The following is an 18,140-nucleotide window of genomic DNA, read 5'->3' on the forward strand; positions in this document are numbered from 1 at the left end:
TAAAATCATAGCTAGAAGGATGGAGAAAGTGCTCCCTCAGTAATATCACAAGACCAAACTGGATTTATTAGGGGCCGACACTTATCTTCAAATCTTCGACGCCTGTTTAATGTAATATACTCACCAACTAAATCAAACACCCCAGAAATATTATTATCATTGGATGCAGAAAAAGCATTCGACATGATTGAATGGAAATACCTTTTACTATTTTGGAGAAGTTTGGGTTTGGCCCAACATTTGTGCATGGATTAAATTACTGTATACTAACCCAGAAGCTTCAGTTTGCATCAATAACATTTGCTCAGACTACTTTAAACTAGAGCGTGGCACAAGACAAGGATGCCCTTTGTCACCACTGCTGTTTGCAATTGCCATTGAACCACTGGCAATACATTGTCGAAATACTGATCAGATAAAGGGGATTAGCAGAGAAGGACTGGAACAGAAAATCTCATTATATGCAGATGACATGGTACTGTATATATCGGACCCAGAAAATTCTGTGCCTGCAGTCTTAGCAGCACTCACAGAATTTCAAAAGCTCTCTGGTCTCAGAATTAATCTGAATAAAAGTGTACTCTTTCCGGTGAATTCGCAAGCATATAATATTAGATTAGACACCCTTCCTTTTATCATTGCAGAACAGTTTAAATACCTCGGGGTAAACATCACAAGTAAACATAAAGCTCTTTATCAACAAAATTTCATCGTCTGTATGGAAAAAATTAAACAAGACTTGCATAGATGGTCAACCCTTCATCTCACACTAGCTGGAAGAATTAACACTGTTAAGATGAATATTCTTCCTAAGCTCCTTTTTATTTCAAAACATACCAATATACATTAATAAATCGTTCTTTAAGCAATTAGATTCAACAATAACCTCATTTATTTGGAATTCTAAACATCCACGCATCAAAAGAGCGACCCTACAAAGACAAAAGGCAGAAGGCGGCATGGCTCTACCTAACTTCCAGTTTTATTACTGGGCGCAAATATACAGTCGATAAGAACCTGGACACAAATAGAAGAACATACACAGGCATGGACCGCAATAGAAGTAAAATCCTGCAGTACTTCTTTGTATTCCTTGCTTTGTGCTCCAATAAACACACGTTATCGGCAATACACTAATAACCCAATTGTGCTCCACTCACTTAGAATCTGGAACCAATGTAGAAAGCATTTTAAGACGGAGAAGCTTCTTTCTGTGGCACCCTGCAAAAGAACCACCTCTTTCAACCCTCACAAACATATGCAGTTTTAATATCTGGAAAAATTTGGAATTAACTTGCTTAGAGATCTTTATATAGACAACGTCTTTGCATCCTATGAACAATTACATTCCAAATTTAACATTCCAGCTACAAATTTCTTTCACTATCTTCAAATCAGGAACTTTGTTAAACAGAACCTTCCAGATTTTCCTCATCTTGCACCCTCATCCACGCTGGAAAAATTATTGCTCAATTTCAAGGAGTTAGACTCCATCTCTACAATATATAAAATCCTTTTACAATCCCTTCCTTTCAAAGATCCAAGAGGACACTGGGAAAATGACCTCTCAATTAATATATCAGAAAAGGAGTGGAAAGTAGCAATGCAGAGAATTCACTCAAGCTCCATATGCAAAGCATACAATTATACAACTCAAAATTATATATCGAGCACATCTGTCTCGACTAAAACTCTCAAAATGTTTCCAGGGCATGATCCAACCTGTGAGCGTTGCAACCAAGCCCCAGCCTCACTAGGTCACATGTTCTGGGCCTGCTCCAAATTAACATTATTCTGGACAAAAATTTTTAATTACCTCTCAGACAGTCTTGGACTCACAATCCCTCCTAACCCATTAACAGCTGTGTTTGGGGTTCTTCCAGAGGGTCTTAAAGTGGAGAAAGACAAACAAATTGTGATTGCATTCACTACACTGTTGGCACGCAGACTTATTCTGATAAACTGGAAGAACCCAAACTCTCCTCTTTTAAGTCAGTGGGAAACTGATGTGTTATATTATTTAAAATTGGAAAAAATCAAATACTCAGTTAGAGGATCTGTGCAGACTTTTTTCAAAACATGGCAGGATCTAATCAGTAATATTTTGAAATGATTTTATAAAGCACAGAGAATTTGTTGATTTAGGTATTTTTAAAAGCCTTAAATTTTACACCGTTTGGCTTGCTCTCTCTCTCAAGGGTGGGGATCGATCTGTTCTTAGCATAATTCTTTTTTTTTGTAAAAACTTGATTGCTATGTATTGATTGTAATAAAATTAATAAATAAAAAAAAAAAAAAAAAAAAGAAAAGAATGAGACGGAGCAGTTGAGTAGGAAAAGAGGCAAACTGCACGCGTCATGGCATCAAGTCAGGATTCACAGAACTGCATGACCGGTAAGTAGAAAAGGGCGAGACTAAAGGTGGAGCTGGAAGTTTGACTCAAAATGTCTTTATGAATCTGAATCTCTCTCTCTCTGAAAGAGAAATCGATAAGGTTACAATGTCAGTCTCTGACAGACGAATAGAACATTAGAACAGGCCATTCAGCCCAACAAAGCTCGCCAGTCCTATCCACTTATTTCTTCCATGAAAACATCAAGTTGAGTTTACCACACTACTTGGTCTCTTATTCCAAGTGTCTACCGTTCTTTGTGTAAAGAAAAACTTCCTAATGTTTGTGCGAAATTTACCCTTAACAAGTTTGCAACGGTGTCCCTGTGTTCTTGATGAACTCATTTTAAAGTCACAGTCTCAGTCCACTTGACTGATTCTCTTCATAATTTTAAACACTTCAATCAGGTCTCCTCTTAATCTTCTTTTTCATAAACTGTAAAGGCTCAGCTCTTTTAATCTTTCCTCGTAATTCATCCCCTGTAGCCCTGGAATCAGCCTAGTCGCTCTTCTCTGGACCTTTTCTAGTGCTGCTATGTCCTTTTTGTAGCCTGGTGACCAAAACTGCACCCAGTACTCCAGATGAGGCCTCACCAGTGCATTATACAGTAGAACCTCCTGTGACTTGTACTCCACACATCAAGGCGCTATATAACCTGACATTCTGTTAGCCTTCTTAATGGCTTCTGAACACTGTCTGGAAGTCGATAGCTTAGAGTCCACTGTGACTCCTAAATCCTTCTGATAAGGTGTACTCTCGATTTTCCGACCACCCATTGTGTATTGAAACCTAACATTATTACTTCCTATGTGTAATACTTTAGATTTACTGACATTAAATTTCATCTGCCACAAATCTGCCCATGCCTGTGTGCTGTTCAAGTCCTTCTGTAATGATATAACGGATTCCAAATTATCTCCTAATCCACCTATCTTGGTATCATCTGCAAACTTAACCAGCTTGTTACATATATTAAATAATTGACAGTAAGTGATTTAGATAGGAATATAAGTAAGTGAAGTATGCACTTTAGTGGTCTTGAGGAGAAATTTCGCTTGGGCCTCTTTAACATTTCAATAAACCAGGCTCGGCTTGTTGTTTCGTCAAATGTATTGCAGCACATACTGATGACGTCTGTCATTGACGCCATTGCCTTCATTGTGCTTACAGAAAGCATTCACCTCCTTGGCCATTTTCGCATTTTATTGTTCTACATCACAGACTCACAGTGGGTTTGATTTGGATTTTTGACACTGATCAACAGAAAGAGTCTTTAATGTCAAAGTGAAAACAGATCTCTGTAAAGTAATCTAAATTAATTAACATAAAATAACTGATGGTGCAAGTAGTTGCCCCTTTAATTTGACACTCCAAAATCATCACTGGTGCAGCCATTTAGTTTTAGAAGGCGCATGATTAGTTCAGTGGAGACCACCTGTCTGGAGTTCAGCTTGATTGTCGTATAAATGCTTCCGTGTGTTGAACGGCCAACCTGTGCAGAACCAGAGTGGTGGGCTAACCTGCACAATGAAGACCAAAGAACACAAGCAACTCCTTGAAAAGGAGATCAAAATGCACAACTCTGGAGAGACCAGAAAATGTCCAAGTGACTGAATATCCAGTTAAATGAGTCATGAAGATGTGATAAGAGTACAGCTCCTCTGGAAATCTGCTCAGAGCAGGCCATTCACAACAACTGATTGAGTGTGTAAGATGAAGATGAAGGAGGGAGACCATCAAGAGACCTCTAAGGACTCTAAAGGAGTCGCATGCTATGGTGGTTGAAACTGGATGGACTGTGCAGACAGCAACCATTTACAGTTCTATGGGAGAGTGGCAAAGACCAAAAAAAAAAAACATGGCAGGGTTGGCCTCAAAACATATGGGAGATGCCAAAGTCCGCTGCAGGAAGGGTCTGTTGTCCGATGAGACCAAAATTGAGCCTTTTAACCATTGGACTAAACCTCATGTTACACTGCACATCATTACATCCCCACCGTGAAATGTGTCCGTAGCGTCAGGTTTGGGGAGCAGCAGGACCTGGAAGGCTTGTGAGGGTAAAATGAATGCAGGGAAATCCTGATGGATTATGCACCTTGGGCGATGATTTGTTTTCCAGCAAGATGACAACCGTAAGCAGAAAGCCAAAGCAACACAGAAATTGCTTCAAAATAGCAATGTGAATGTCCTGGAGTAGCAAAGTCAGAGTCCAGATCTCCATCTTACTGAGAATTTCTGGCCTGACTTGACAAAGGCGGGTCATTCAGGATCAACGTGACGCCCGACAGAGCTTGAGCAGTTTTATAAGGAAGAAGAATGGAAGAAAATGGCAGAGTGGAGATGTGCAAAGCTGATATGACCTGCGCACACATGGCTGTCAAAGGACCATCTGAATACGGACACTAATGCTTATGTGGTGTTGGGTATTTGTAATTAATTCAGACCTCTTTGCAAAGATCTCTGTTCGTTTTTACTAATATTAAAGTCTTTTTCTGTTCATTAATGAGAAAAAAATGCAAATTGAATCCACTGTGAGTACACTTTTTTATAACTAGGTGGCTCTGCTCGCCAACCCCCGGGTGGGCGCTATGCCCTAGCCACCTCGCGGTTCTGTCGCTCACGTATGGGGAAGTGTATGTACAATTTAAATGGGTTATTTTCATGGGAGTTGTTACATATGCATAATAGATCTAACTATTTAACATTATAGTGACTAATTAACTATAGTAAAAATAGTAAAACGTAATAAATTGAAAAATTATGCTTCATGTTGCGTTAGAGGTATTCATTGTGTTGTACGTTTTTGTTCTGTTTGGCTTTGAAATGAACACACAAATACTTTTTAAACTTACACTTTTACTGTAAAACTTAAGTAAAAATATTTAGCATTAAATCTTTGTCCATATCGCATTGAATTTTGATTCTGTGTTTGGAGTTGCATCGTGTCAACGCAACGTATAACTGCCCGTGAGTGAATATTGCTTCTTTTTCTCTAATAATAAATTGACTTTTTCAAATGTTTGTCCCTCTGATTTGTTAATTGCCATAATACGAATGGCATATCAAGATCTCCTTTGGTGTCTAATGTTATCCGCGGAAGATGTACTCCATTACCTTTCTTGTCACCTGTTAACTGTTCGACCAATTTTGAATACAACTAATCTTGTCCCTTTGCATAGCCCATCACTCAGACATAAATTACACAATAACATTACGATACATCCTTCTTTCAACGGTAATTCAGCTGGTGGAAGACCGGACCGTGTTAACGTTTGTAGATATTCTTCGTGATATCGTAAGTTGATTTTTTCATCTTCCGCACCATCGCCACCAACTGTTTCAGCACAGTCTATTGATACGCATTTAACCAGTTTGCAGTGTAATCGACATTTTTCCCGTTAATTTGTTTGACTTCATCGTTTCTCGATGCTAGGATTCCCTGTGTACTCATTTCTTCTGTTGATAACCCTTTGGGATGAAATTCTTCATTAAGATTTGGACATAATACGTCTTTTATTGGGAACTTAAAGTGAGGAAAACGTAAATATTTATAAGAGCCGAGAGCGCAGGAAGTGTGTCTGACAAAAGCATTCACACGAATGAGAGGCGAGTGGACCGCAGGCATGGGCCGTTAACCAGAAATGGTTGAGAGGCGGGCAGGACTTGAAAACCTCTCTTGGCAAAAGTCTCGTCTCCTGTTATAATAGAGAGACCGTAATATGTGTAAACATTCAAGGGATGAATAATTTCCATAACCAGTAACAGAATGACTTCTCATAGAGGGTAATTAATGATGTGGGTCAGTCAGTTACTGACATGCAGAGAGCGAGTATCATTGTCCGTCGTGCTCACGAAATATCCATCTGAGTCTTGGCTGCTCCTTCCAGAAGGCGCCCGCACTAATGCCCAGGATTCTCCAGTATCTGCTGATGGGTTGTTTTTGAAGAATGCCATGTCTTGTATCCGCGGTTTGTGTTAAGTCATTTTGAGGCACGGCTTGAGGTTGATCGTTTCTTGTTTTCTTGCAGTGATGATTTCCCAGCTGAGTGAAGAATTTAGCGGATTATGTTTAAAATGAGTTGCTTCATACCCGCTGGGTGATTCAGGTCCTTATTGATTCTAGAAGCCTTGTCTTGAAGATGCTGTGACTGGTAAATATGACCAGGTGGGCACCCTTCCTCTTGTAAAGTCCCAAACCCATCACCTTTGTTAGGACTTGTAAAGTGCTGGTTGTCTGGAGTTGTCAGCTGATCTAACAATTCCATGCCAGTGCCAGAGCTGGACCAATTCTGACTCTCAAATACATTTGGTAACACCGAATACCCAGGGGCTCTTCAGATCCTCTCAGAGTTCAGAAGAAAAGTAAGATAATGGATGCCTGCAGTGATGAGGGACGGTTCTGTAACAGCAGCCATAGCACCTGCACTTCAGAAGAGCTGAATACGTTCAGGCTCGGCCAGTACTTGGGTGGGTGACCGTCTAGGAAAAGCTTGGGTCGCTGCTGGAAGAGGTGTTGGCGAGGCCAGCAGGTGGTGCCTACCTCTGGTCTGAATGTGGACCCCAATGCAGTGATGAGGATGCTGTGCTGTAAAAATGGTGCCGTCCTTCAGGTGCGATGTAACCTGAGGTCCTGACTCTGTAGTCCTAAGAGATCCCTGGGCATCTTTCAAAATGACTTTCCCGTATCCCAATGTCCAGGCTAAATTGCCCACCACTGCCTACTCATTCTGGCCCCCTAATCTCTCTCAACCTGGCACAATATGGCTGCCGTCACATCATCCAGGCGAGTGCTACATTCTAGTGGCGTCACTGAAAGTGGTTTGAGTAGTGAGAGAAGTGCTATATAAATGTAAAGAATCATCATCTATACTAATAAAAGGCAAAGCCCTCACTCACTCATTCACTCACTCACTGACTCATCACTAATTCTCCAACTTCCCGTGTAGGTAGGAGGCTGAAATTTTGCAGGCTCATTCCTTAGAGCTTACTTACAAAAGTTGGGCAGGTTTCATTTCGAAATTCTACGCGTAACGGTCATAACTGAATCCTACTTACATACATATATACGGCCATAGCCTGCAGCTCGGTCGCCGTGTGAGGCGGAGTTGTGCCTGCCCATATAAGGCCGTCCGTCAGCAGCTATCCAATAGACACGCTGCCGTGAAATATTCGCGGGTGAAGGACTGTGCTTACAATTGAGAAGGCAGCAAAAGAATATGAAGCGAGTGACGCATATTCATAAGTGCAGCTACTGTGGAAACAAAGCGCGGTGTAAACCTTAAGTTTAAATTAAGTTCATTGACACGCTGGCGTTTGTCATGCCTACGACGAATACGATATTCGCGAGATACAACTTTAATGAGAAGACGCAGGGTATAAATGAGACTTCTGATCACTTTGTAACGGAGTTAAATTTGCTGGTGAAGGACTGTGCTTATGCAAACAAAGATGAGATGGTCAGAGATAGAATAGTGTTTGGCACAAACTCCGCAAAAGTGCGAGAGAAACTTTTAAGTGGCGGGTCTGCGCTAACATTACATAAAGCCGTGGACATCGCAAGATCGCACAAGATAGCACAAGCACAGCTGAGAACCTTCGATGCATGTACTCCGAGCGGCTCCTGTGAACTGACTTTACAGGACTGGGAAAGGTAAACCCGTGCATGCAGTGTGTGATGTCTCCGACACACTACTTCTCCGCTGTGAAGTGCGGGTATTTTGCTAGTTAATAATAAAACTATTAAAAGAGCTTCCTGCTTGCAATTTGTACTGCTAGGAGTGAGAGAGACAAATGGCAGTTAACAGGAGCAAAGCAAGTCACGGAACAATCTAGAAGACTAAGAAAAATGGTGGAAAGAAATGCATGTTTTTAGGCCAAATGGTGCAACCAAAGCCCCAGATGACTGCAGTCAGCCTGCAGGATGATTTGGCCAGCGTTGGCGTTGTGGTGCGTCATTAGACTGTGCAGTGGTGGCGACGTCTAAAGTATGCCAAGGATCATCTGGACAAGCCGCAGTTAAAGGTGTGGATGGGGCATTTTGGCCGCAGTCACCTGCTGTATGCTTAAAGGTGCAAAGGGACAGCGTCTGGCTAAGTGTGAAACGTGGCTGGATTCATTATGCTTTGGGGGGTCTGAACTTGTCGGGGTCACAGGGAGCATTTCATGCACAGGGCGAAGAATAGATTCCACTCAGTATCGGAAAATTCACAGTCCATCAAAAGAGATTACGACTGACACATGGGGAGCAGCAGGACTTGTTGGCGTTCCAATGTCGTAATCTTCGGGTTGGCACAACAACAAGGGCGCTGACCAGAATCAGCCAATAGAGGTTTTGTGAGACTTGCTGGGGGGCTTCATTCGGACTCGAGTCCAGCTTGGAAACGAGATGCCAACTTCCAAAGCGGTGTCCCAACTGGAAGGTCGGTGGGGTTTGCTTAAGGGTTAAGAGCCCTCATTGGGCGTCTTCTCAGGACTAAAGATGACACCATTAGTGACAGTGCCCCCACCCCTCCCCAGTGTGCTATTGCTTACCGCTGGTGATGTCACATACGTGTTATTTGGGGGCGGGATTGACTTGGGCAGAAAAGAGGTTGGCTACAACTCCAGGAAAGTGATCCAAGGCATCCATCCACATCCACCGTGAACTACCTCAAGAAATGAAAACTGAAGGATTTGAACGTTAAGTGATGGCCTTCAAAGAAAATCTCTGAACTTGAGGTGATCTACTTGGAAGAATGGGTGAAAATGCCCAGCTCTGGATTAGAAAAAAAAAAACCCCTAGTTGGCTACAAAAAGCACCTGCATGTCTGCCCGAGGGTAGCTGAATACTGACAGAGGTGCCCACCCTTTCGCACAGGTCACAGTCACTGGTCCTCCCTGCATGGAGTTGGCATGTTCTCCTTGTGCCCACACTGGCCCAAGACTCCTACTTTGGGTGACTTGGTGATGCTAAATTGGCCCTTTTGTGTGTTTGCCCTGTGATGGACTGGCACCCTGGCCAGGGTTTGTTCCTTCCTTCTGCCCTATGCTAGCTGACCTAGCCGACTCCAGGACCAGCGGGTCAGACAATGACATGACATGACACTTCATTTTCTCAGGGGCGCCTGAACATTTCCATAACGCCGTGTATGCACTCACTGGCCCCTTAAGCTCTCTTTAAGAAATGGCGATTTGATCGAGCTGGTGAACTCTTAATATTACAGACGTGTTGTAGGAAGAACTTCCTTGTAAGTGGAGGCCAGGTAGGCTGAGTTGGCAGCCCGTTTGGCGCCTCCTTTTGTCACTTCAAACAGACCTACTCCATGTTGGCACAGTTTCCCAACATAAAACAACACCTTTGGAAAGTGTTGTCATCTGGCAGTGGAGGATTTGATGAGATCTTTCCTGTCCCTCCCCCTAAGCCGTTGGTGACCCCGAGTTGCTGGATGATGAGGTGGCAAGGCCTGACTGACCAAGGCTGGAGGGGCGCTGAGTGGTGGGTTCTCCTGCCCGCCAGCCCCCTTTCCATCCATTCCTGACTAGTATTATTTTGAGAAGTGCCGTGTAGCTTCATGCTAAGCATTGTCCGAGTTAGTGGCTGTTACTATGACAACCGATCTCCTGCTAGAACAGTGTGTCCCAGATCCAGGAAGCTCCCTCTTTCTTCACATCTCACAGAGCCATCTGCATTGCGTGGGACGGCCGTGGACTTCTCTCGTTTCAATCTGCAAAAGTACATCACAGTGGGAATTAACGGGCATCGAGGACAGCCAACTGAGGGAACAGGCAGGTGGGCACCGTGTCGCACATTCAGTCGACGGGGTCTGCTACAACAATGTGGGCCTCTCTAACGCTTCATTGCAACGCTGAAGTTGGTGTCTTTAACTTACCCAGAGCCATTTGCAGATCACAATGGCACACGTTCTTGCAATAGGGTGTCTGGACTTGTAGGCGTGGAGGTGATGTGACAGTCCAGTGTGCCACTCAGCTACCAGCATTTTATTGGGTACAGCTGCTGTGGAATTTGCATGTTCTCCATGGGCTCCTGGGAGTCAATATGATGCCCAGTGTGCCACTTGGCTACCAGGTCTCGGTTGGGTAAGGCTGCTGTGGCTCCTGGGAGTCAATATGATGCCCAGTGTGCCCACTTGGCTACCAGGTCTTGGTTGGGTACAGCTGCTGTGGCATTTATGTTTTCTCCTTGTGTTGGTGTGAAATTCAAAGGAGCCTGGAAACAATGAGGAAGGATTTGAGCACAGTTATGAGTCTGGGTTGTCCTTTGGCTTTTACCCCTGCACATTTTTTTTCTCTACAGCTTATGCTATATGCTATTGTCTCCTCTACTAATTATATCTGTCTTTTATAAGACTGTATGGATTTATTGATTCTTTTTCTTTGTCACATATTCATTATTATGTTTACCTAATTGTGTTTGCTTTTTTCTTTCCTTGTAACTTTTCTCTTTGATGTCTTATAACAAAAGTAAACCTGCTGAATCTGATTTTCAGGTTTGTTAGGAATTGTAGTCTTGCCAGGCAAATGTCCTGGGCTGGGCACCATGGAAGACTGGTATGAAACTGGAACTGGCCATCAGTTGAACTAGCAGGTCTTTGCTGAAAAGCCCCCTCAACCTGCCTGACCCATCCCTGAATTGTCATCTTCATTCCTGCCCAGTTTATCTTTGCCAAGCGCGTATTTACATATGATGATGGCAATATATATATTGAATATAAAACAGAAAGATAAAATAACAACACAGCTAAAAACGCAGCAACAAATTTTGGCAAAAGTTAAATGCTTGTGTCATGAGCACGAGGCGGCTATGCAGCGTCTGTAACAGACGTGGCCATCCACCGTGCATGACATTGGCGGGCGAAGGAGCCACCGATTCTTCCTCTGCCCAGTGCCACCACAAGCTTAGAGCCGCCCCTGAGTAGTACTGCTGCAATAAATTATTTCATCGAAGTGAAACACATGTTTAATAACGTGCTTTAACTCCTATCATCATGAAAATGACATCACGTATACATCTCAGTATTTTAGTTATTCAGAGAGCTGTAATATCACGAATGTAATGGACTCTGTGTCCAGTTGGAGGAAGAGAGCCAGTTTAAGAAGCAAGTAGTGATTCACACACATAGAGCACATACGAGTAGAAGATCAAATACAAAACAAAGCATTTAACGTGCTACTTTAATTACGATGTGATTTTAGAAACTGGTTAATTAAACGATTTTAAGATGAATTTTATGATGTTCTACTTTAATGACAAAATAAACTACGTGATTAAAGTGGAAATGTCGAGATTGAAGTTGACATTTCGTGCTTTTTCCCCACCGTGTGGCTTTTTTCTCAGTACCTTAATAAACTTTCATATGACACTCAGACAGTGGGCTTACAACTCGGCTTTTCACGGCGACTTTGATATGTGACTTCTTTTTTATTTCCGGCACTGTGCGATTTTGTGGATGTGAGCTTTCATGTTTCTCCAACACGCTATGTCACTCGATCAACTTCATTTTGTTGATTATACCACGGCTTATTTGAACAAATAGTATTTTTTCCTTTGCCTCTACTTGGTATTCGCTGAAATTCTTATATTTCCCCCCGTGCTTTTCCCATTGTCTTTTCACAGAAGGCTGCGCTTAAGGGCGATTTATATTGATTTGCATATTCAAATAGGCGTAATTCTGGGAGGAGTTGGGGCGTTACATAAAGCGCGTGCACGAGCGTTAGTTTTCACGCTGATCGGGATTTATGTAGCGGAAGAACGTGGAAGTTGAGTACGCGACAGATTCCTGCATCTGGATTTTTCTGTGCGTAAGCACATTTCGGCTTTTGTGCTTACGCCATGTTATAGTGCGAGTTCTACGCACGGCGTTATACATGAGGCCCCAGGTGACTGTGGATGCAATTGGAGTCCAGTGAACTCAATGCCATGTTCAAGAAGCCAGTTGGAGACGAGTACACTGTGCTCATAAAGGGAAGGACATGGTCAGCAACAATACTCGGGTAGGTTGTGGCATTTAAATAATGGCCAATTGGTGGTAAGGGGCCAACCGTGTGCCAAGAAAATAACACCAGGCTGAACCATTGATACAAGGCAGGATGGATGGGATGTTGCCAACTCCAAATTCTGACCTTACCGTCTAAATGTTTCAGCAGAAATTGAGACTCATCAGACCAGACAGCATTTTTCCAACTTTCTGTTGTCCGATTTTGGTGAGCCCATGTGAACTGTAACCTCAGTTTCCTGTTCTGTGGTCTCCTGGTGCTGTTGCCCACCTGCTTCAAGGTTTGACGTGTTGTGTGATCAGAGATGCTCTTCTGCCTACCTCGCTTGTAACGAGTGCTTATTTGAGTTATTGTTCCCTTTCTATCAGTTCACACCAATCTGGCCGTTCACCTCTGCCATCAACAAGCCATTTTCACCCTGAGAACTGCCACGCACTGGCTATTGTTCCTTTTCTAGACCATTCTCTGTAAACCCTGGAGATGTTTGTGTGTGAAAATCCTAGATGATTAGTAGTTGCTGAAATACTCAGACCAGCCTGGCTGGCACCACCAACCAGGCCACATTTAATGTCACTTCACTCACCTTTCTTCTTCCTCATTCTGATGCTCACTTTAAACATCAGCAGGTCATCTTGACGAGGTCGACAGGCTGAAATGCATTCGAGTTGCTGCCATGTGATTGGTTGATGAGATATTTGCATTAACGAGCAGTTGCACAGCAGTGTACCTATTAAAGTGGCCAGTGAGTAGACTGTAGAGAAAGTGATGCATGTTGGCTTATGAGCAGCACAAAGCTCATTCTTTGGCAGAGGAGCACATGAACTCCTTCACTGTCTGTGTTTGTGATTCAGGCCGCTGCTAGATCTCCACTCAACACATCAGCCCAAGTACTCGTCCGTCACTAAATAACTTGGCACATTTCTTCAAAGCACAAAGATGGTGGATCGCTGCCTGCTATGTCTGTATAAATGCAGGTCGGGCACCTTTTTAGTTCTTGTTCACATCATGGCCAAAGGCAGGTTTGCCCGCACAGGACCAGCTTTTAAAGGTTTTGGTATAATTGCTCGGCTAGTAGTCATTTATATATGACAGTAAAGCTTGGTCGAGTATGTGGGGTGGCTATGTTTGATGTTAAGTGGGTTTTGCTGGAGACTTGACACAGCTAAGAGAAATCTGAAGACTGATGAATGCTCTGAAGGGCCCAAAATAACCAAATTACTGTAGTTTACTTACGTTTCTGGTTATAATTGTCAGTTTTATACTAACAAGGTCTTTTCCATTCCAATGGAGACATTCTTTACTCCTTATTAAAAATGTTCTCTGGCATTTCTTAAGCTGCCCCTTAAATGTGTATTCAAGGGTTAACGTATGCCAGCAGCCTGAAAATGAACCCCTGACAAACTCTTCAATCTACAGTAAACACAATTAACATTTGGAAATTTACAAAATGGCTGAAACATTTTACTTTCACAGATACACACAGTTTACTAAAATGGCCTTCGGGTCTCCAATGTGCCCCTTTTTACAGACGTGCTCTGCCCTGTAGGTTTGTTCAATTCAAATTCAGCCACTTGGCTCTGCCTTTGCTCTTCAGTGAGTTTCTATAAATGTTAAGGAACCCTTGCAGGTCCTTCTGGATTCGATTTCTCCACATAAGTCAGTTAAATTGCGTTTAAACCAGTTGCTGTTGGGCATCCATTCTTCTAGGCAATCCAGAAAGTGCCAATGGCAGAGCATCACTGAGACAAAGTTATTTAACCCTGACAGGCACTTTTATGAGAGAGGCTAAAGCAGCAGCCTCTTCATCTTAGGTGGACGGCCCTGTCCTAAGCAGCAGGTCACAGCAAAGAGCCAACATGAGCGACGCTCCTTTCTAATGCCGGCAGCTATGAAATGGAGAATACAAGTCAAAGTCAATGCTGAGGGCACCCTGCGACTGCACGTTTTCATCCCAGCCGACTCTTTAATTTGACTCCTACTGAAATTAAGCAAGCTGTTATTTCCCACTTTCTATGTTTTTCCAACAAAAATAAAGTGACAAAATTGAGCTAAGCACGTAACTGTATATAATATGACAAAGCTCCCACCGTGGACCCTCATCTGATGTAAACACAAAGCTAGAGGGACGTAAAAGCTGGCACACCAGTCAACGGTCGAGCAGGCACTGCACTAGGCTGGTTACTGCACTTTTCAGAATGCAAAATAAAACTTAAAACAATGAAATTGATTACAAGTAATAGGACTCCCTGACCGTGAAATTGGCTGGAACAAACATCTGCAGCCGCTTCAGAACCAGTGAAGTAACGCAACTCACAACCGCCACATCACTGATGTTCATGTTCATCCCTCTGTGAGTGGGCACAGTATGCTTATATATTAACTGACCATCCTGCTCTTTAGCTCCAAATAAAGCCAGCAGAAGGAGACACACTGGGGGTGCCACATCTGTGAAAGTTCAGACCCTGCAGGACTAGTTTGGATGCCAATGGCTACAACTATGTCTAAGAAAGCATTTAACCCATCTTTATTAAGCATTGTTCCCAAAGTAAACCATGAAGCTGGAAATGGGCCTTATCACTTACAATACTGAAACAGTAATGTCTTCTACAATACAGTATATTGTAATTCGGCTTGGAAATACTATTTCAAATCTCAAATCAACTCGTCTGAAGAGTTAAAGTCACAATACAAAAAATGCACCTTTCAGATTTAAACGTTTCTGTGAACCTCACAATGGAGGTCAACTTTCTGAGGTAAGCAGACAGCAGCGAGAGCTCCTATCTTTAAAGAAAGAAAAGAAAAAAGTGCCCAGCCTTAAAATGCTTCTTTCCTGATCACCACTCAAAAGGCTTTCTAATTGTACAGCAACTAGAAAACAAGCAAGCTTAACATCAACCATTTCCTGTTTCACTCCCACTCAACTAAAAGCCAACACGTGGGTAGGCAGAATGGCACCTTACAGCACAATGGAGCGACTTACTTACCTGCAGGGGCTCAAAGTGTAATAACAGCACTTCTCTCTGCAAAGTGAATTGGACATGTCACATATGGCACTTTGAGAAACTTACAATGCAAGATAAAAAACCACAGGCAAAGAAAAGAATACATTTACCCCAAGTATGTATGTATGTATATATATATATATTCTTTTTTTAATTGGACAGAAATGAATGATAAAATTAAAAAGGGAGTAATCCAATTGAGTCAATTCATGCAAAGCCAAAGATGCTGGGAATTGTTAAGCAATTTAAATAGCAACACTGGGTGGACGACTTTGCAAGATTTTAATTAATCACTCCATCAACACGTACGCTGTCATTACAACAGCTAGGTACAGCTACAAGGACGTCAGCTCCAAATTTTAAACATGTACCCCTCTTGATTAGCTGTGTGTACTGAACCCTCACTCTGCCTCACATGCTGTAGTTTTGGCAGTTCATCGTGGCACACTCTTGTAAATCTCAATTCTGTTAAGCATTTCAACAGACCAATCAGTCTTGGCGCTTGGTTGGGTGTAATTACTGCCCTTGTATCACAGGGGTACAATTTCAGGGGTTTTTACTGTTTTTTGGGTGCAAAAATATTTATTCCCCTCCTTTGCATAGAAAAAAAAAAAGTACTAAAATAATCAAATATTGACTACTGCCTTGTGTTGTGTGGAGTTAAAAAAATGAGACAATCAGAGATACAACAAAAGTGGGAGAGAAAGCTAAGAAAGTACCAGAAAGCAGGCTGACGTGATATGGCCATGTGATGAGGAGAGATAAAGAGTAGGTGGGCAAAAGAGAAGAGCAGTGGAAGAGAAAGCGAGGGCAGCCAAAGCAGAGGTGGATGGATAAACTAAAAGATCTGGAGTGAGGAGGAGGTGCAGGACCGAGCTGATCAGGGACTTCAACCATACATAGAAGTGGAACGAGATGAAGAGGAAGAAGACTGACTACTGCCTTGCAGACTCCCTGTCTAACATGTTTTAATGTATATGTTAGAAGATTACACATTTAAAAGAGCCCAGCATTTCTATTTTACCTGCCGATGAAGCCGCAATACTGTATACAAGCCTGTTTTCACTTCTCTCCACCCATACAATATGGCCTTTTGGAATATGATTTCAGTATAGGAGCTTCACCCACTGTTATGGCTTCCATTAAGAATCATCAGTTACATCCATTTTATTCAGGACTCAATTTTCCTCCTTAGAACACAAAGGTCTAGCAACCTAATCTCTTTATATTTTAACAGGATGGTGTAGTCCTTGCCTTAAAATGTCTTTCCCACAGGCTGGCTCATTTAAGATTGTGGAACTGCTTCAATTCATGATTTTAAATAAAATGCAGGGTTTCAAAAACTTCTAATTACATAGTTAAAAAAAAAAAAGTGCTACTTAGCTTCACTCACAAACCTACAGGGAAGAAGGAGGAACATTTCACAGGAAATAAATGTGAAGACATGGCATAAGCAACTGGGAGCACTGGCATCCAGGAAATCTACCAACCCGCTTTCAACAAATGTCTTCTTACTCTTCAAGATGACCAAATTCTTTATGAGCTTTGGGGAAAAAAATAGAGGTCCATGTTGATTTGTTGGGGGGCATCAAAGTGGAATCTCATTATGGATTGTCCATGTTCACCAATAGCCTCATGCCAACCGAAAGATGGTCAGTCAATCCAGCAAGGTGAGTGATGAATGTGAACTCTTCAACTTCCTAAAGGAGGTAAAAAGTTTAAAAGTGACAATTATAAATGCATTTAGGCAACTTGTTTCTATTCAAAGAGATATACAAAAGTATATGGCGATTGTTACTGCATTCAAAATGGGTGTTATAATCAAGTCTATGATGCTTTTATTTCCTACAGTTTTGACAAAACTAACACTCTTTGCCTTTGTGTTTACTTCGTAAGACAGAAAAGACCCTGTTAGGCATTTACTCTGTACTTGTATGAAAACGATTCACCCAGATGTTGCACTGTTAAGCACTGATTAGACATCTTAATGTCTTTATAAAAACTCACTGAATATACCAATATGGTGGTTTTTAGGGATGTCTCCAATTATGAAAGCTTGTTTGAAAAATATTAACTATGTACACTCTGGTGCTGAAAGATGCATTCTTAAAAGTTCGGTATTTCTTTTCACAGTCCTGGTAAACGTTACATGAAATTATGTTCTAAAGTAAACACAGTGATCGATGTGGGTGGATTTATGACAACAGGCCTTTGCCAGGCTTTATTCTGCTTATAATCGGACTTTTCTTCTGCAATTCTGTTTCTTCAATGGTTATGCTCAGCCATGGCTTGTAACAGACAGATGTGCACTCAAATCATGTGATTATTTTTTCTTAAATGGTGTCTTACTTTTCACCCATTACATTCTAATCTATCTGCATAGCTGACAGAGCAAGATTTCATGCCGAGTAGCAGGGAATTGGAGTAAAACGCACATGGCAAGTTCGTTGTACTTTGTACAAATAGAGAATCTAAACTAAACTGACTGCACCATTGTATTTTTAATATATTTATGTGCATATACACACACACACACAACACACACATTGAGAGACCCAAACAACTGTGCTATGCAACAAAAATCTAATAAAATAGGCAGGAGTTTGTTGCCCATTGCTGGATTGGCTACAAGTTCACAGGCTCACCACGTAACTTGTCTGTTACGTTTTTGTTGATGTGAGGAACATTTAAAACGAACCTGGCCTTGCAGGACGCTAAAGCAGGACATCAGTGTCACCTGTTGCTTACTGTAT

The 18,140-nt window shown here is 42.1% G+C and overlaps 1 protein-coding gene across 1 annotated transcript in view; it reads right to left on the reverse strand.

Annotated features, from left to right (window-relative positions):
• Window positions 1-13,824: 13,824 nt before the first annotated feature.
• The window catches only part of smpd5 (sphingomyelin phosphodiesterase 5), a 53,833-nt gene continuing 49,517 nt past the window's right edge, over window positions 13,825-18,140 (reverse strand). The window contains exon 8 of the mRNA XM_039736689.1: window positions 13,825-17,087. Coding sequence (XP_039592623.1) covers window positions 16,992-17,087 — 96 coding nt within the window. The 3' untranslated portion in view covers window positions 13,825-16,991. The remainder of the gene's footprint in view (window positions 17,088-18,140) is intronic.

Source organism: Polypterus senegalus, chromosome 15 (assembly GCF_016835505.1).
Source record: "Polypterus senegalus isolate Bchr_013 chromosome 15, ASM1683550v1, whole genome shotgun sequence".
NCBI lineage: Eukaryota > Metazoa > Chordata > Cladistia > Polypteriformes > Polypteridae > Polypterus > Polypterus senegalus.